Source organism: Thunnus albacares, chromosome 12, assembly GCF_914725855.1.
Source record: "Thunnus albacares chromosome 12, fThuAlb1.1, whole genome shotgun sequence".
NCBI classification, from domain to species: Eukaryota; Metazoa; Chordata; class Actinopteri; order Scombriformes; family Scombridae; genus Thunnus; species Thunnus albacares.
Genome location: NC_058117.1, coordinates 17,612,774 through 17,633,155, shown reverse-complemented (window position 1 = coordinate 17,633,155; position 20,382 = coordinate 17,612,774). Strand labels below are relative to the sequence as shown.

At 38.5% G+C, this 20,382-nt stretch overlaps 2 protein-coding genes across 3 annotated transcripts; one reads left to right on the top strand and one right to left on the bottom strand.

Moving 5' to 3' along the window:
- The first annotated feature begins 59 nt into the window (after positions 1-59).
- On the top strand, positions 60-9,454 carry LOC122993892 (serine/arginine-rich splicing factor 11-like). Of its 2 annotated transcripts, none has more exons than XM_044368336.1 (12): positions 60-368; positions 2,131-4,286; positions 4,532-4,647; positions 5,327-5,407; positions 5,513-5,550; positions 5,686-5,819; positions 5,979-6,051; positions 6,143-6,262; positions 6,361-6,450; positions 6,594-6,677; positions 7,442-7,607; positions 7,701-9,454. In XM_044368336.1, exons 4-12 carry the CDS (start codon positions 5,357-5,359, stop codon positions 7,887-7,889), a joined length of 945 nt encoding a protein of 314 aa, XP_044224271.1. In that variant the 5' UTR covers positions 60-368; positions 2,131-4,286; positions 4,532-4,647; positions 5,327-5,356; the 3' UTR covers positions 7,890-9,454. The 2 variants fall into 2 exon arrangements, with proteins under 2 accessions (XP_044224271.1, XP_044224269.1); XM_044368334.1 differs by having other exon boundaries at positions 79-368; positions 2,131-2,264.
- On the bottom strand, positions 9,255-19,929 carry LOC122993891 (ankyrin repeat domain-containing protein 13C-like). Its single transcript, XM_044368333.1, has 13 exons — positions 18,899-19,929; positions 18,744-18,785; positions 17,452-17,556; positions 14,861-14,946; positions 14,593-14,638; positions 14,303-14,369; positions 14,030-14,174; positions 13,810-13,941; positions 13,092-13,253; positions 12,932-13,011; positions 12,660-12,758; positions 10,804-10,904; positions 9,255-10,712 (listed from the first exon to the last, which is right to left on the bottom strand). Exons 1-13 carry the CDS (start codon positions 19,272-19,274, stop codon positions 10,582-10,584), a joined length of 1,572 nt encoding a protein of 523 aa, XP_044224268.1. The 5' UTR covers positions 19,275-19,929; the 3' UTR covers positions 9,255-10,581.
- Between the last annotated feature and the right edge of the window lie 453 nt (positions 19,930-20,382).

The following is a 20,382-nucleotide window of genomic DNA, read 5'->3' as shown; positions in this document are numbered from 1 at the left end:
AACCCATATAGATTGAGATGGTTTTATGTGTGTGAACTTAATTTTCACAACATTGGAGTTCAAGTCTGCGCATGCGCACTTCGTTCGATAATTATAGCTAGTCTGTTGTTGTAGTCGAAAGCTAACAGCTTGCTAGCTAATTATCGGCTGACAGACTCATTTTAAAACCAGCGGACAAGCTTTACTGTAATTAAAGCTAAGTGGTTAACCTTAGTGTTATTGTTTGTGCTGTTTTAGTCGTAAAAAATGAGTTACACTACGAAGGTAGTCCAGGTGACAAATGTGTCGCCGAGCACAACATCGGAACAGATGAGAACACTGTTCGGTTTTCTGGGAACCATCGACGAACTGAAGTTATTTCCACCAGAGTGAGTAAACTAAGTGGTGATTTACAAGTTAACGTTAGTAATAAAGCACTCACAAACCAGCTGTATAGTTTGTTAAACAGTGTATCTTGACGGAAACGTAGGCCTGACATGCTAACCAGAATTGTAGCTAACACTAACCCAATGTACTAAAGAAGCTGTTCAGCTGTGTTGTTTTCATTGTAATAATGGCTTCTTGGTTGTGTCTAAATGATTATAAAAGTTCAATACGTGTAGTAACAAGGAGTCATTGAAATTTCATGTGGTATAAGTAAAGTAATGAACACAATAGTCGTCTCTCTTGTGATGTTAACCCAGTATTTAAGTTAAATATTCACAATGGTGAAATAAAACATTTTCCTCTCTACAGCATAATGATAGTATGGAAGTTCATTTCTGACAGAAAAATAAAAAAAAATTATATAAAAAATATTCATGGTGAGTCAGTATAATATGACATAGCTAGAGTCAAAATATTTACTTTCTAAGTCTAAATTATAAGATAATTCAAACTTTTTATTATTTTCCAATACTTCATAATCATAATCAGAAACAGCTTTATTTCCAAGTAAGTTTTACACCAGGGCTGGGTGATATCGTCAAAATCAAATATCACAATATTTTTGACCAAATACCTCAATATCAATATTGCAACAACATTGTAGGGATAACTATTGGTGCTTTCACAAAATATTTACACAATGAAATTTTTGATAAATAATCATCAGTAATGTGGATTATATGACTGAGTGGGTAAAGGCAAATAAAACTAGAACAGTCTGGTAAGTTCAGAAAATTATGTCACTTTACTGTAACGGAGCCTTTAAAACCAGGAAAAGACAACACTTATGCCATATCATGATATTACGATATCCAAAATATAAGACGAAATCTAGTCTTATATCAAGATATCCATATAATAATAATAATAATAGTGATATATTGCCCAGCCCTTGTTTACTCATACAAGGAATTTGCCTTGGTGTTGAGTTGCATAAAATAGGAGGTAAGAGAAAACACAGGTACCTATACAAAGTAAGAGAAAAATACCACTACTACAAAAGATAGGTGCTATAACGATATAAAAAAATATACAATTAAAATGTGAAATATTGTAAATATAGTAAAAATATATTCAAAGTGAAAAGGGCTATTGAACTGTACTAGATATAGTCCATGAATGTGTAAAAGTTCACAGTATAAAATAGTATAAACGGTACATGTAATGTGCAAATGTAAAATTACGAATAGTTGTGTTAATATAACACGCACATGCAGATGATGACATTTTTATGTTAGTATAACGTGTAGTGTCTATGGGGGGATAGAGTCCCTGTCAGTGGGAGTCCCGGGCCTTGTTGATGAAACCAGCTGCAGTCGGGAAGAAATTGTGTCTGAATAAATTGCAAGTAGTAATAAAATGATTAGTTTTATGTTATTGTTAATGTTTTCTCTGTTGGTCAAACAAAACAAACAATTTTAAATCCTCTTGAACTCTGGCAAATTGTGATTGTTATTTTTTTATTATTATTTTCTGACTTTTTTTATGGAATAATCATTATTATTTAATTAATAGAGACAATAAACAGATCACTCAATAATGAAATAGTTGCAGCCCGAGTCAAAACTGTCATAATTGTGACTAATAATTGTCATAACTAACCCATAATTTGACCATATTAGAGTGACATGAGACACAATAAAACAAAGAGGCTTTTTCCAGATCTTACATGTTATTTAATGCAACATATTTTTATTTCCTCAGTGATTCTCCTATGCCAGTGACGTCACGGGTGTGCTTTGTGAAGTTCCAGGAGCCAGAGTCTGTCGGAGTGTCTCAACATCTGACAAACACCGTGTTTGTTGACAGAGCTTTGATCGTGGTCCCGTTTGCTGAAGGTTTGTCTCATGATGATTCCCATGTATGAGTGGTCCTTGTCGATTGAGTGGCATGACTCTTGAATAGAGACAATGTAAAAGAGTAAAAAAAAAAAAAAAAGAAAGATTTCATCTTCCCATTTGTGCATTGAGCAAGTCAGTACGCTGATTTAGATTATTTGTGAATGACATGTAAATGACACTCCCTCCCATCGTCCATATCTCATGGAAGAAGTGTGGAAAGCAGACCTCTGATGTCAGATTTTTGGTATACTGTGGTAACGTATCCCACATCTACAGTGCAATTCTCCTGATATATTGGATTTAATTTCTTTGGCAAAATACATATCTGGCTTTATGTTTCTGCCTACAACAATTTGCTTTATATTTAGAAAGCGCAGTATACCAAAATCTGCTGCACAGACTAGGAGTTGAACATTTCCAAGCTGTGGGCGCCGCAGACACCTCAAAGTTGAGAAGTGAAGTTGTGTAAACACTTTAACCATATGCATTTTATTTTCTCCCCCATATTGGACTATCCTCTGTTAAACTTCTCTCTGTTATTTGTGTGTGTGTATGTGTGTGTGTGTGTGTGGTTTTTGTAGTGAAGAAGGCAAAAGCAGCCCCCTCGTTGATGGCTGAAAGTGGTCCTCTGCCTGCCAACAGGGGATTGTAGACATATGCAAAGGCCAGGAAGCATTCAAGCCCCACCCCTCTCTCTTTTTGTGTCCTCTGTTCTTTCTCTGCCTTCTCTTTGCTCTTTTCTTCTGCCTAATTTGATCTTTCCTAGGTGGTTTAGTTGAGACGGTCAGATATTGGGGGCATAACCTGAAAGAGTGCTCACTCTGCACTATTAAACACTGCTTAGCCATTCGCTCGATGGCATAAGTATTGTTTCTCAAAGGATAAGGCTGTCAATATTATATTCATATATCTTTAATGTCAACAAATACCATGAAAGAAACAAAACTAACATCTACTTAATCTAACAAGTTTTGTCTATGTAGCCAAAGCCTGACATAGCTTAACTTAGACTTCCATATTTGTTCAAAAACACATCTTTGAGCCACTCTGTGAATACACATGTGAATATCCAGTCAAATGAAATAATAGACACTATGAAATAAAATTGAAAGGCAGTAAGTTATTTTGGTCTGTTGGCCAAAGGCTATACAAAAAGAGTGGGTGTTTTTGGTTGACTAATTAATAATAATTTGGGGATTACAAGGGGAACCTGAGTCAATGATTGGTTATCTTGTATGATAGTCGTACTACATCTCGTCTTAAGTTGTCTAAGATGCCCACCCGACATGACACAATGTTGGTACAATATTCTTTTTAACAGTGGTCTTCTTTTGTTGTTGTGTTTTACAGTTCTTTTTCCTGGCTCAGCCAGTCCTGTATACCAGGCCCTGCTGAAAATACCATCCAACAGTTTTGTCTCCTGCAGCAATTTCTCTCTCCAGTGTGCTCTTTTATTTACATGTTGTCATTGTTGTGTGTCCAAATTTTGGTTATGTCTCTTTGTGAAAGTTGTTTTGGGAGTGGATTTTCTATGAGATGATTATGAGGTGTTTAATTGTTTATTTGGGCCCATTTTTACAAATGAAATCAGAGGAATTTTGCACATAAAGATACTTTTTTTTAATTTGACTGTGGTAGCACAAATTAATCAAACCAGTCATCCTCTGTCTAGGTTTGGTTAATTGATGCAGTGACAGGTAAGGATACTAGAATAATGATGTACAGCAGACACGCTACCTACCCTGAATTCTGCTCTTGTCATTTAGTATTTTCCACTATATCCTCTGATATGTGTTTTTGGTAAGTAGACACTGATGGCTTGTATAGTGTTCTTGCCAAATCCCTAAATTTCTCTTTGTTGTGTGTATCTCGATTTTTCTCTGTGTGCTTTTAGTAGCGAAGCCGCCAACGTGAGTCGCTTGTTTCAGTAAACGTCTATATGAAAATTGAGGGCACACCCAACTGGAGAAGCAGCTGTGCTTGCTAACGTTTGGTTCATGACTTAAAAAACACGTTCAGGTGATATATTCTTGGCAGTGTTCATTGGAGTAGTGTGATTTATTCCAGCAATAGTTATGTCACTGCAAATGATTATGTTGAATTAAGGGAAGTCTTCTCAGATCTATAAGGTAACCATTTTGAACCTAATTTGAAGAAATGCAGTGTGAAGACTTTTTTTGTCTTTTTTTCAAAAATGTCTTCTCTATAGTTGATGCGTGAGGGGATGTTGTTCTCTCCTAATGCTTGTTTTTATTTCCCTGTAGGCTCTATTCCAGATGAGGCTAAAGCTTTGTCACTGTTGGCGCCAGCAAATGCTGTTGCAGGAATTCTGCCAGGAGGAGGACTTCTTCCAACGCCCAACCCCATCCCCAATCCACCTGTAAGAATTCAAACTCACTGTTTGGCACCAGTTCTCTAACCATGGGGAAAATATACGGTCAGATAGTAATTTTGTGAGGTCAAGCACCAAACTTTGCTGTTGTCACATTGCATAAAATGTAAAAATGTTATTACAACACAATAGTGTGTCACGTTCTGGAGCTTTCAATAATATAACATGAGCTTCACCAGCAGCAGGAGTTTGCCCAGTTGTCACAGGAATTGTAGTTGTATTAGTTTCCTGAACACTTCAAGGCCTTTTCATCCATGTTGGCTTAAAAGTTGAGTTTCAAAGTTCGTTTTTTGACCTTGGAAACAGAAGCTGACAAAACAGTTTTACCACAAGATCCATTTTTCTTGTTTAGTTTCAGTCTTTTCCTTCTTAGAGGTCCAAAGTGAGAATGTCAGTAGGCGGGGGGAAATGAAGGTCAATAGTTAATAGATTGGATAGTTAAAAGTGGCAGGTTTCAAATTTGAAAATTGACAGTTGTCTGTAGGCGATGTCTTTTGTGTGATGATTTGCAACTGAAACATTAATAATGGCCACATCTGTCAAAATGTGGAGATAATGATACTAACTCTAATTTCAGTACATGAGCACTTGTCAAGGTCTCAACAATAGACTGGCATAACAAAAGTACCTTTACATGCTGTGTGTGTGTTTTTAATTTTTATTTCAGATTGGAGCGAACCCCTTCGGTGGTCCAAACATGGATGCAATGGCTGCATTTGGATTCCCAGGACCCAATATGAATCCCCAGGTGAGAGGTCTTCTTGACTGATAATGAATAATGTTAAACCACGTTAAGTTGAATATGCAGTATATTTGATTAGACAAACCTTTACCCTTCTTTGTCTCTTTACAGGCTGCCGACCAACTGTTGAAGCTCATGACAGATCCAAAGTAAGTCAGTATAAAGAAGCTCATTTGTCCCCTGAAAATTATACCTGAATGCAGGTTTAACACCAGGGAAAGAAATAAATATGTTAGTTTGTTTGTTGTAATGAAGAATCATCTAATTAATATCCCTTTGTCTAGACTGAATCCCTTGGCTGCAGGCTTAAACCTGAATCCAGGACTGAAGGCTGACTCATCTAATAAAGAAATCGAAGAGGCCATGAAGAGGGTCCGAGAGGCCCAGTCGCTCATTTCTGCTGCTATTGAACCAGGAAGTGAGTGCACAAAAGTTTAGAGGATGTTTTCTCTTTATTGTGGTGTTGAGTATTGATAATTAAAATCACTTTATTTTTCTATTTCCTTTGCCCTGGTTGATCATGTAATACTGCAGCTTTAAAAAATACTAATCCATGTCTGCTTTTGCTGTCCTGCAGATAAGGAGAGTAAAAAGAAGCGCTCCCGGTCCAGATCCAGAAGAAGGAGGTCCAGATCGCGTTCAAGACACAGGTGATAACTGCTGTTTATGAACTTTTGAAATGGACAAGCATTTTGTATGTTGAGAATAAAGTTTAAATAGTCTGTGAATGTTTGGTTGCAGGCGAACCAGGAGCAAATCAAGGCGACGATCAACCTCGAGAAGCAGGAGGCGCTCCAAAAGCCCACGCAGGAGACGGAGCCACTCCAGAGAACGAAACAGACGATCTAGGAGCAGATCCAGGTGAGTTAACTGTAAAAGCCAGATTTTGAGCCCGCTTTGATGGATTAACAGTTGAGGACTGAGCCTGTCTGAATTTAAAACATTCGATTTATTCACAGAGATAGAAAGAAAGACGACTCGGGGAGAAGAAGATCCAAAACGCCACCTAAAAGCTACAGCACCACCAGGAGGTCACGCAGCGTGAGCCGGTCAGTAGAGTCGGGGTCTTCATGTGCTTAGGTGGAATTTAGTCAAACGGATGCACAAACTTTTATACTGTCACTTCCCAGAGTTCTTTGTTTTTCAAGTGAGAGTATTAACTTCTCATTTTGTTTCCTGTTGTGCCACACAGGAGACGCAGGAGAAGTCGCAGCAGCAGCCGATCTCCTAAGAAGTCACCAAAAAGGAGAATTTCCAGGTCTCCATCTCCTCGAAGGTTAGATAAAATAAGATAAGATAATCCTTTATTAATCCCACAGCGGGGAAATGTCCAGTGTTACAGCAACAAACAGCTAAAAGGGCAAGAAGCATCAGTAAAAAAAAGCAAGATATAATAAATAACAGACTCAACAGCTGAGTTAAGTATACATTGATATTGCCTGTGAGTGAATTTGTCAGTTTTGGTGTGTGTGTGTGGTCTCCTGGGAGCAGTGCTGATAGTAAAGTCTGACAGCAGCATGAAAGAAGGACCTGCAGTGTCCTTCACACACCGCGGGTGAAGCAGCCTGTCACTGAAGGAGCTGCCCAGTGTTGTCAGATGCACGAGGTGGGACATGTTCTCCATCAGAGATGATCGCTTAGCCATCATTCTCCTTTCTCTCACCACCTCCACTGGATCGAGGGGGCATCCCAGGACAGAGCTAGCCTTCTTAACCAGTCTGTTAAGTCTAGAGTTAAAAAAAAAAAAAAAGTCCTAAGGAGTGCTCCCTGAAACTCCAAAAGACCTGAGTCACCTCAGCAGATAGTCTGCTCTGTCCTTTATTATATTTGCATTGTCAGCCCAGGTCAGCTTATTATTCAGGTGAACACCAAGTACTAGTGTGCTGATGTGAAGTATTTGTAGCTAATGCCTATTTTAAAATCCTGAAGAAGTGAACCTTTTAAAACAATAATTAAATTTCATTTGTAGGCACATCCAGGGAAGCTCCTTTTTTTGGATATTCTATGACAAACCTGACCTTTTCTCTCCACCCTGTTCAGGCACAAGAAGGAGAAGAAAAGGGACAAGGAAAGGGACCGGGACCGCAGGAGTGATAAGGAGCGCGGTAGAGACGAACGTGAGCGCTCCATCAGCAAGAAAAGGAGAAGTAAAGACAAAGACCGAGAGCGGGAGAGGAAATTGGATGGAGAGAAAGGCGATGTAAAGGTCGGCATCTTAAACAGTTAACGTCCTAGTATATTGCTGGTCTGATGTAAACCAGCGCTTTAAAACGTCATGTCCATCGGTTTCCCTCCGCAGATCACCAGGGATTACGATGAAGAGGAACAAGGCTACGACAGCGAGAAGGAGAGGGAGGACAGGAAGGATTCGGATGACTCCGCTCTGTCCCCTCAGTCTGTAGAAGGTAACGGCACAGCGCGGCCCGTGAAGCAGGCTAAAGTCAACGGTGATGATCACCACGAAGAAGACATGGATGTCAGCGACTGAGTGTTCCGTCCTGCTTTGTCCCACATTATCTCTCAGTTTTGGTTGTGAACTTGTTACGACTTTGCCCCCACTGGGGGTTAATCTGAAATGTGAAGTGTGCTCGAAATGTTTTGTTTTTTTCCGCACAGAAGAGCCGTCTCTTGCAGAATTGTTAAGTCATTTTTGCCTCGAGTTTTCCTAATGATATATTGTATTTCTCTTGGTTTGTGGCGTTTCGTTCCATTCGCCTCTACAAATGTAATCAGTTGAAACTGGAAGGAAGCTTGCTCTGCTTTTCTTGAGCTTGTGTTGTCATTTCTTCACATATTGTATCTTTTCATTTATGTTGAGTATCGTGATGTGTTGCTCAGACCTCTTTCACCTTATCGAAACACAGTTACTACATTTGCTTCTTGTTATTTGAAAGCGTTGATTGTTTTATCAAGTATTTCTTTTATATAATAAAGCCTATTTGGAGAAGCAAGACTTTGAATTTATGCTTCCGCATGAGTGGATGTTGGACATATGCAGTAGTTGAATGTAACTAAGTACATTTACTTCAGTACAGTGTTGTGGTACTTGTATTCTTTTGTGCTACTTTTATACTTTATCAGTTTATAAAATATGACTTGTTGCTCCTGATTACATTCAAACTGTGTATAATAAAGTTAAACAGCTTCATTTTATAAAAATAACTTCTACACATTAATGGTTAAACAATAAAAACCCATAAATACATTTCACTAAAACAAGGATCATTCTGCATACTGAGTACTTCTGATACTTGCAGATCATTTATCTGATATTATCTACATTTACTTGTGTATCATTTTGAATGCATGACTTTTATTTGTAAGGGAGTATTTTTATACTAAAGTGAAAGCTCTAAATCTTTACTCCACTGATAAACAATATTTGATTTTTGATGGGTAGACAAATTTATATCATCCAACCTCAGGCATTTGGATGTACAGTTGGATGAAATGCATAAAATCCTGTCAGTATTTAAATGTATATCACAGTATGTTTATATTAAGATGTATTTTCTACAAAAACAATTTAGACATTATTAATGATTATAATGACCAGTTTTAGGACAATCCAGTGATTTAACAACCTGGCAATTAAAGGTACTTCATTACATTTATGCAAAAATCACATAAAAATCCAATATAGCCATTTAACAGTGCTGCTCACTGATTTGCAACATTGCCCACACCAATCTAATAAACTCAAGCATATCAGTGGGATGGATACCACGATTAAACCACATGGCAAAATATCTGATGCCTGACAAATTTCTATCAGCTCATGTTACAATATACATCATCACCCCTTTCGGAGGCCTCGTATAGAACGCTGTCTTTTAATTATACTTACACAAAGTCAATTGAAACATGATGCTGGTGCTTTATTTAAAGGGATGTGAAGTAGGTATGGTTGCAATACATATTAGCTGAAGCCAGAGACAACTCATCAATGTATCATATTATTTCTCCTCTGGACAGTTTTGGGATATCCAGCAATATCAACTTCACAGCTTAGTTAACTCTCCTTGGTAAAAAAACAAAAAAAAAAAACAAAAATGGAAAATTATATGCAGACAACCATTAAGGAGAGATTTTATAAGCACTATAAAGGTGTTTCAAAGTGTTAGTGTTACAATTTTCAGTTCTTCCTTAATCTAAATACCAATAAGTCTGCAGGTAATGTAACAAATGTTCAGAGAATATAGCTTAAAGATGCATGTGATCCGATAGGCCAACACAGCCATAGCATGCCTTAAATATACTTAATATCAGTGCAGTATTAAACTAAGAACAGTTTCCCTGATATCCCATCTGGGTTCTCCCACACACAAACGTACATACGACAATCCTTGATACAGTACAATTATTCACTCACACCGAGCACAGAATTCATACTATCACGACAAACATGGAGACGGCCGAGAGGTAACATGAGCTAACCTGAAAATACAGGAGCTTGCGTCCTGAACCGGGGAAAAGGCTTGAATATCGAACTGTTAAGAATGTGTTTTATGCTAAACCTTCTCCCAGCTGGTTAAAAACATTCTTAAGTACTGGAAATGTATTGCTACACAGTGTTACTCCATGAGTATAGATATATATATAGATATATATATATAATACATAATTTATAAATGAATATTGAGCTCAGTTTGAGGATATAGCTATATTTTTGTGATTGTTTTTGTTATGAAGTACAGATGAGAGGGTGAATTATTTACAGATGACGCTGTCAGTGCAGTTTCAAGAATGAGAATTCAGTTGTCAGTCCTCGGAGATAAGGGGAGAGTAGATATAGTCATCAAAATAGTGACGATGACGAGTCCAGGCCGCGTTGTCTGACAGCTTTCACAGGAGAAAACAGCAGCACAGATTTAACTGCTCAGTCGGCGAACAGCGAGTACAATGAAAGCTATCACTCATTTCACAAAAACGACTGCCGATACGCATCTATATGTGAGATGGCGCTCTGTAACATCTACTTGCATTGATTTGCTTTGGATCCGTCAGCAAAATGAACAATAACTGATCAATAAGACCAGTTCCCTTTTTTCTTTTTTCTTTTTTTCTTTTTAAACTGGTAATATATATTTATAGGAATAAAACAATACAGAATTCCTCATTTTTGTTTCCCTAAACATATTCGCTGGTCATTTCCTGTGTGTGTCAGTTGTGTTTACAGGTCAGAGGTCGGGGAAGCGGCTGGGATCTTCTTTGTATTCGGTGGGGATGAAGAAAATAGACTCTTCAAATTCATCGTAGCGGAATTCCTGAAAGGTGACAGTTGCTGTGATAGTGGGGAAGACAGGGATGTCTGTGAGGGAGAGAACAGAAGAAAAGGTTATTTTGTGATCGTTCCCCCTTCAAGCTCACCCTCCCACGGTGGTAGGTCGACACACACGTACCGAGTTTGACTGGAAACCCGGGCGGAAGTTTCATCTGAACAAATTCTCTGAGTTTGTTGAAATGCTTGAACGGGGCGATGACCTCCAACACATTTAGTAACCTGGAGGCAGAGGAGAGTGAGTAAGCAAATTGTTTAGTTTCTTTTCTTTGCCAACATTTCCTGTCAGGTACAGACGACAAGAGCAAACAGGTGAGTCTGAACGGGACTAAACCTGTATGAACAATTATGGAATAAATCAGTGGTTCATGGGTTTTTTGGCTCGTGACCCTTTAAGGAGAAGCAATGTCGACTTCTGAGCCTTTTTCACAGGTTGTGTATGTCTGTGAGTTTCATTTTAATAGGTTTTACAGTAAAACTGTCCAGTGTTTCACTGTAGAAAAGCAATAATTTAATGAAAAGTTACAAAAAATTGTGTAGCAGAAATATCTTTTGTATCACATTATTATTTGTTCATCATCTGGCCACCCATCAAATCTGTCTTATGACTTCTTGCGGGGTTCAGACCTCCAGGTTGGGAATCATTGGAATAAATAAATCATTTGTGTTGTGATATATCAGTTATATTGGTTCTCAGGCTTCAGACAAACACTGATTTTCTATCACATCAAACAGTAACACTTAAAAGATTCTCTAATGGCTAAAATTAAAACTAATCAGCATGGCTACACTGCTGTAAAATAAATCTTTCTTCAGGCGATATATAATCTGTTACAAAATCATTTCTCTACTATTGTAGCATCGGCCCCTTTTTGGTGATTAATGAAATGAAATTTAACATTATAAGAGTAGTAAATACAGCATTTTTTAACATTACATAAGCACAAAATCACATTAAAAAACCCATTAGCTATAATAAAGGGTGAGGTTTTATTGCTCCATTAAGGTTCATCCAGTCGAGGAGATAAAGCAATTTACTTCATTATGTCCCCGTAATATTTTACTGCGCTGTAACATCATAAACACAAAACAAACCACGTCCTGTTTGAATCAAAGCTCCTTTTCTACTCAGTGTAAAAGAGATCATGAACCTCTCTCTCCATGATCAGGACTTCTGAAGACGAACTTTCATACTATTCTTGGCTGCACAAAGTAAAAAATGCTTCTACTTTTTTATTTCCTGTCATTTGTGTGGCTTGAACTTTTATTGTTGTTTATATTTTTATCTGTTTTTCTATAATTTCTTCTTTTCTAACAACATCCTGGAGCCCGACGCGATGCCCTAAAATGTCTTAAATATTAAATTAAATTAAAACAAATATTAAAGTTACAGTAATTTAAGACTGAGAAAAGCTACAAATTCTCACTGACTCTCTTCTGATCGATTAATCGGCTAATCGTTGCAGCTCTAATATCATCCTGTACAAGCGCGGCTAAAAATCAACATTTACATTGATTCGTTTGGCCAAAGAAATGCACAAATGAGGTGCACAGGACACAGTAGATCAAGGAGCAGCCTTAGAGAATAAGTGACACAACACAATTCAACCTGACACAAATGCAGCAAGTTTTCCGGTACACGAGATAAGACATATGTGCCGAGGCAATGACAGAGAAATACATTTATTTCCCCAACTAACGTGGTGTCCTTGTTGGGTTAAATAATATCGAAAACAGATATATTTTTTTGTTGCATGGAGGAGCAGCTGATATTGTTATCGTCTAATTGCTGGCTGTCCCACACAATCAAGTGAAGCCTTTCTGTCTACCTGGCCCAATTATCTGATATGAATCATTTCATCTATATACCGCCCTTCTTCTAAAAAAAAATCCCACGTGTATCCAAGCGTATTCACCCAAGATCAATCTGTGCAGAGAGCTTTGTAAATAGATCTAAGGAGGAAGGGATGTACTTACGACTCGATGCCTAGAGGGAAATCCTGGCTCATGGCTACAGTGGCTTTGAAGTTCTTCTTGCTTTCCTTGCACACAAGCTCTCTCCCAAGATGAGGTGGCCTGAAGGAGGGAAGACAGAGACAAACACACCAAGACGTTGCTTTTTATGATCCTCGGTGGTTCAAATGGATTTCAGATTAAGAATTTATAAAGGATTTCTTGTAACTGCCCTGAATAAATGTCTAATTATAACAAAGACTGATGAAATTGTAGAAAAAGACGAAGATGCTTACTTTCCGTGCTCTGCGGTGATGTACTCTTCCCAAGAAATAGTGTTTGGGGCTGGAGCTGTGAGGGACTGCCTTCTCACAGGCTGCGGAGGAGAAAATATCAGTCAGTGGCATAATCGCAGTCATTACAGCACCTTTATACTTTGAATTCCTTCCAGCTCACCTCAAAGTTTTGTTCACTGATGCTGCCTCCTTTACTCAAGCTCTCCATGATGGCTTTGTTCCTCAGGATGTCTTCTTCACTTAGGTGTTCTCGCCGTTTTCTTGACTCCAGCACCAGACCGTTCACTGCATAGAAGTCAGCCAGGAAGTTTCCAACTCTCTCCTATACAGAAAAAAAAAAAAAAAAGAAAAAACGAGCAGATGGTACGATTTCATCACAAGTTACCAACTGATTTCCAATCTCACTGCTGATTCCTTAAAATGTAGTGAGGAGTAGCCTGAAGGAAGGACAATACCAATTTTTCCGGAGGCTAAAAATTCTCTCACCCCCCCCCCCATGAGGAGTCAAATCTCTGCTGGAGTTTATAAAACCACTGAACACAGAGAGGCGACATACACACAGCAGCTCTACTGGACACTTTTTCTTCAGGACTCAGGAGAGGTGAAAATCACTTGTGCAACTACTCACATCTCATTGTCATATGCAACATGAGACGAGGGAGAGCAAGTTTATTTTAAATGGTAATACAGTAAAAATGGTCTGGAATCACTGCTTTAAACAACCAGGCCTCATTCACTTTATATTTTGGGAGAAATAGAATTGCAGAACTTAACCTGCTTTAAGTGTGGTTGTCAAGTTCAAGTTCTGCACACTGCAAGTTTTTAATCACTCAGACGTCAGACTGCAACTTTCTGCGTTCTTCATAATTAAAACTTACTGTTTTATCCTCTCTGAAGAGCCAGCCGATCTGACTGCGGGAGAAAGTGATGGACTTTGTAGACAGAGTTGCAGAGTACACGTCGCTGCTCATCAGAATATCCACCTCTTCTTCAGTCTCCATCTCTGACTCCTTGAGGCGGAACAATGAGGGTTATGTCATGTTTTTTTTATATTTCACAGCTGATGACACAATGTGAAACAGACGTCTAGCGCCTCACCTCGTGGTGTATTCTTTGGTACACTTTTGCTTCGTTGTCCAGAACCACAAAGGACTGTGAGGGAGTAGCATCGCCGTTGAAAATGAAGCTAAGATCTCCGCGCTGACATTTCATATCAGTGAAGTCTATGAGAGTGGTGTCAAGTCTAAATCAGGAGAGAGACGAAGAGAGATTGTTTTGTCCTACTTTTTACGTCTAAAAGAAGTCCTCGACCTGGATATTGTAACATTTGCTGCTTCCAACACTCTGTGAAACTAGTATTTGATGTCTTACCTGATATTGATGCCCTGCTTGTAGATTTTACAAGCATCAGATGGCAGCATCCGTGACAACAAAGGCACTACGATACAGAAAAAGGTGTGAATGACTTCAGCTACTATAAGTTTTGAATTGACAACAGAAGAAAGACACTTATTTCATTAAATTAAGTCTTTAGGTAAAGCAACAGTTGAACCATCCAGCAACAAATCAGGAAAATGATTTCAAACAACTAACATGCTGCAATAATGTGTGAGAATAAGATAAACAACAATGTTTTGTTTATGTCATGTATGAAAACTCACCCCAGCTCTGAAAATCCCAATGCAGCTCCAGATAAAAGTCACCGAGCTACAGAAAAGATGCAAACATTTCAAACATACATAGTACGGGTCAGAAGAAAAGCACAGTACAGTGAAGATTTCAAATTATGCATTTCAGCAGTTATTGCGCATACTTAAGGGCAGCCAATAGTGAATTATGCAAATCAAAGCCTAAGGACATTTTACAAGATACAATGGAGTAAAAGTTCGGTGTGGCATCAGCATCTGTGGAAGCAAGTGTGATTCTCACCTCCCTGAGAGCTTTCAGTAGTTTTGGCCTCTTATCCTCCACACTCTCCCTGGATTGCTGCTTTAATTTCCGCAGTATGGCTGTGACTGAGGAAAAGAGGATGAGAGAGAATAAACTCAGTTACACACATTCACATCTGGAAAATGTCCCATCAACTGTCGTTAAGTATGTGGTTCAATTCTTACATCACCATAAGGTCGTTCTAAACAAGAATAGAATTTGGTGAACTAGATTATCGGACAACCTTAAAAAAAAACATTTCTGTACAGAGATGCCAAAAATGTGTTTTGAATTTAGAAACGCTGCCACCATTACCTAGTTTGTTCACCACAGAACACTGACAGGTTTAGTTTTCAACTGTAAAATTTCTTGGTCATAATTCCTTAATAACCAAATTTAAAGGGATCCTTATCAAAAATGTTTGTTTATGTGATGTGTGTGATTTTAAATCAATATTGACCATTTTATCACCATCATATTTTTTTATTTTTCATCTTTATCAGCCTAAAAAAGCTCAGTATTGTTTGGACTTTTTCCCTGCGCTGTTGGCTGATGCATCATATTGAGGGAGGGTTGAGTGTTATTCATATATTTCATATACTATTTTTTGCAAGTCCACAAGAAACCCTCCGATTAAAAGCCACAAATCTAACATTGAGTTCAACACTGCACCAGTGTTTGGGAGATATATAGTAAAAATGTATTTCTATTTGGCTCCAACCGATTCCTGTACAGAGGGAACATATTTCATATTACATGCATTAGCACAGCAGTGATTGGATCAGATGATACAACCCGTCGTCCAATGGAGTACAGCTCTCTCTCTCTCACACATTAACTGACCAGCAACCACTTAAATCATGCTAGATTTATAGCTGCTATTAATACACTGTATCTCAGATGCATCCTGGTTATCTTGACCAGGAGAAAGTACTGGACTGAGAATGGACTGGACTGTGAAGTGCTGACGGGGCACTCACCATTGCACACAGAGACGACCCAGTGCTGCTGACGCAATGTGCACATGTGTTAAAGTGAGAGGTGATGACTGATGACACGACTGCAGGGACTCGTGAAAAACTGTAACCCGTGCGTTTGACATTAAGCACACGTTTCTCTCCATTTGTCCCTTTCGCTAAAAGCTGCATTTTATTTAACCAAAGATCTAAACCCAAATAAACCTTATCACTGGAATTTGACTTTCTTTGCATGTCCTTGCTGATAATGTTAATGTACTCAGCCCCCCTCCTCCCTGCCTCCCCTTCAACCTTGTGAGTGATGTGACCTTCTCAAAGCGAAACTCCTGGTCCCAGTCCCAAGCCAGCCTGTCACAGCAGGCGCAGAGAGTCGGGACGCATACTAACAAGGTTGAGGGTCATTTCTCAACCTACCGGGCCTCCAAACATGCCTCTCAGGCTGTTTAAGAAGTGGATGCTGACAATTCACAGATAGCTTATCTATGTGGCCTATTAGCGACAACAAAAATGAGCCAGTTCGGCTTAGTCACAAAAACTGAGATAACTGTAAATTATTCAGTGTTCACTTCCTTTACCAGCACAGAGGTTCTCAGCCTGGCCTTCATCTTTTCTTTTATCTTCAGTGGTCTATACAAAATTAACACCGCGCCAAGAAAAGAACAGAGCAGTGAATTCATCCTAAAGCCATTAGCTGGTGCCTTTCACATGTCATTTGACTCTTTTCACAGGATGTCAGATCTAAAAGCAGCAGCATCATTAAGCAGGGTAGTGACCAGGCTGTAAGCTCCGGGCTTCCTAACACTAAGCCATCGTTCAGGCTGCGTTCCAACCCATCTGGATGACGAGCGCTCAGAGAAAATCCCCACCTTTAGCTCTTTAACTGGACCGACATTCGGACTGCAGTCGCAATCTTTAAAAAATTAAATGACCCATAAAAAGTCAGTCACTCGCACACTAAAAACATTTCGCTCCCTTGACTTGACCGATGCAGAGAAATAAGAATTTGTCAGTGCTGTATACATAATTAACCATAACACTGATGTGGTATAGTTTAGGATTTATCAGTTAAAAATGCAAGTAAAATGTTGCAATTCTTTCTTATATTGAGATGTTCTCTGTAGCTTGACTGGAGTCCAACTGAGGCCAATTCAACTGATTTGGTCACCCATGACAGAAACTCCAGATTCTCTCCAGAGGTTTTATACTCCACTATATTAACTTGGAGAATAACATAAAAATTAGCTTTCCTTTCTCCTCCTTAAATCTGTTTTTGATTCAGTCAACAACACAAATAAATGTAGAGCAATTCAAACCAATAAAATACGTTTAACACACTGTAATCATCATGCTGACATTTATAAACACAGCTACAACATGAGCATTCATATGGAAATCCATTAAAGATGTCAGAATGACTGACTCACCCGCAAATAGTGACTAAAGCTGACATCATGCTAGCTGTCATAAACGTATGGGACCATTAAACAGGCAGTGCCCGATCTAAAATGTGAGGGTGTACAGGCGCAGCTACCGTAAACACATTCAAATATGAAAACCCAGGCAGTAACACACAGCTGTTCAGCAGTCTGAGAGAGAAATGTTCACATAACTTACTCATTTGCCTGTCTCCATAGCTGATGGCTTCTGCTAGAGGACTCCATCCCTGTGCGTTCTTTATCTTTACAGGTGCATTATGGGCCAGAAGTAGGAGGGCACATTCTGAAGGAAAAACACAAAAAATATGATAGACACAAACGTAATTAAGTCTATATTATTGTCTATTCTATGTACCGTCACCACTTTACTTAACAGTAAATTTCAAGATGTCAGTATTAACTTTGATCTTCATATAATGACAAACTTAGCACTCATTATGCATATTTTGTAGTGCTTTCAGATCATTCATTGAGGATCATTAAGCATCAACAATACTTTGAGCAACTACTACTTCTATCCTGAAGAGGAGTTGTTTTTTTCCACGCATGTTGTACAGTTTGTAAAGCCTTATGAGGCAGATTTGTTGTGATTTTGGTCTAGAAATAAAGTTGATGTGAGTGCACTATTCTGCACTGCAAAACCAACTATTTTGCAGAGGTCAGATGAGACATGCTGAGTAAGGCAGGAGCATGTAGGCTATTCTAAAAAAAAAAAAAAAAAACAAGGAACTGACAGAGCTGTAAAATGGGCCTTTAATGAGGATGCTGAAACCTGCTTCAATAAAGCCACATTATGACAGATGTCACAGAGCACAGCAGATTTAGTGCAATTTCCTGGATTCAAATAGAGACTGGTAGATTAAATGACTGAGGAGCTTTCTGTGTGTTTTGGTTAATCTTGTGTATGACAATAGACTATTGAAATTGAAAAGAAAGTTCAATACATTTTAATACTTAGGAGATTGCCAACTATTAAATTCATCACCAGCTATTTTGATAACTGATCAATCGTCTTAATTAATTTTTTAAGAACTTCCAAATAAGACTTTTGAGGACGACACTTTGGGCTTTGAGAAACAGTGAGCAACATTTTTCAACAATTTGACATTTTATGGACCACATAACCAATCAATTAATTGAGAAAATAATCATGAGATTAAATTGATAATGAAAATAATCGTTGGTTGCAGCCTCTGGGCCCCCTGTCCTAAGCTCCGCACCACACTTGTGGAACAGCCTTCCTAACCATCTGAGGGCAACACAGACCCTGGTCTCTTTTCAAACAGGCTTAAAATCTTTTTATTCAGAAAGGCTTTCTCATCTTAACTGTTGTTGTTGTCTATATGTTATATGTTTTAACACTGTAGCACTTTGAGATTTACTGTGAATGAAAAGTGCAATTCAAATTAAACGCGATATTATTATTATTATTATTATTATTGTTATTATTACTTCATTGTTAAGCTTTACCTTTGTGGCCCAGCATCACAGCTAGGTGAAGAGGTGTGTTCCCTGAAAAGAGAGCCACGTTAGAAAAGAGTGCATATAAATAATATTGATATCAATATTTCAAAGATGTATGTAATGCATTTTAAAAAATACACAGGTAAGTGTAGAGTACTGACCGTGTACATCTTTTTGAGAGATGCTATGGGTCCTGATGAGAGAGGAGAGCCGCCTCACATCTGCCTTGAACACGCACTCATGAACAGGGAACTCCAACTCCTCATTAGTCAGGATGATTGGATTCTTGTTGTTATCATTGACAATGGTGCCAACTGATGATGAATTGCCGTTGATGTTGTTCTCGTTGAGCTGCTGTTGCTGCTGCAGTACCGAAGGTTTGACTGATTTCTGGAAAGCCTTATTCGATTTAAAATGGTTACTGGTACCGTTAGGGATAGTCCCGTTTGAAGTCTCATCGTATGTGTCCATAATATCGTCATTTTTGTTAGGTTTGTTGTGGTCCTTTCGCATGGTGCGTATCTTCTCACCTGTCATGATGAACCGCACGTACGTTACCAGGCCAACTCGTTACTAGGCTACAAGCAGAAGATGTGGCTAGTCAGCGCAAGCAATATCCGCAAATTTGATGTTAAATTTAGCTAACGGTGCTCAGCAATTGAACACAAAAGCGCAGCCTAATAACTGGTTGCTCTCTAGTATTCAAACGTTACAACTGCTGCCCAGCTCCAATGAAAACATTAGCTCCCAGCAAAATGTTAGCTAGTTAGCTAGCCCACAATAAAAAATGAACATGGTGGGTGCGGTGTTGAAAACACAAAATTAAGCTTAACATAATAACTCACACGCACTAAATCGACATACAGTGGTGAATGAAAACGAATAGGAGACGACTACATCGTTGTCTCTTCCAACGCTTCTCGGATATAAGTTACGTTTCGATACGGTACCGATTCCGTTTGCTTTGCGGCAAAATCGAGGCGGACGGGTCGTTACAAACAACCAGCTGAGCTAACATCTTAGCTGGCTGCAGGTTGTGGATCTCGCGATTATTTAACCCCCGAGAGTTTCAACGCGAGTTGTTTCCCCGTTATATTCCTTTTTGCAAAAAGGGGTGTGAGTCCTTTTCTAATTTATTTTATTTCTTATTATCCTGGGAGGTCCCTTTTACAGAGAGCGTGGTCTCATTTTTGAATTGTCTAACAGTAAAGTTGATAACTTGATACAATCGCTTTGTCTTTTGGGCAAACATCATATTCACAAAGCCAGATTTCTTCAGTTTCTTCCAAACAAAATCTTGTTTGATGCTAAACTTCAGATAATCCCTATGATTCTGTCTGTAGAGTATCTATAAAAACAAAAAAAAGCTTTAAAGACATCTCATCTCTTGAGAAACACTGTGGACAACTTTGGCAGATGACTAAGTTGGTTTGCATTATTGCTTATTCGCTTTTTAAAGTTGTATTTATTTATTTTCTCTCTTAAATTCTGCAGTGTCTTTTTTACATTGTGCAATTTTATTTCTGCTTGTGTTTTGTTTTGTTTTTTCATTTTTTCCCCCAATACTCTCGGTGCTTCTTGCCACATTTTTTTCCTAGGATGTCGAAGTCATGACCCGCCCTACTCTGCATCTGATTGGCTAATA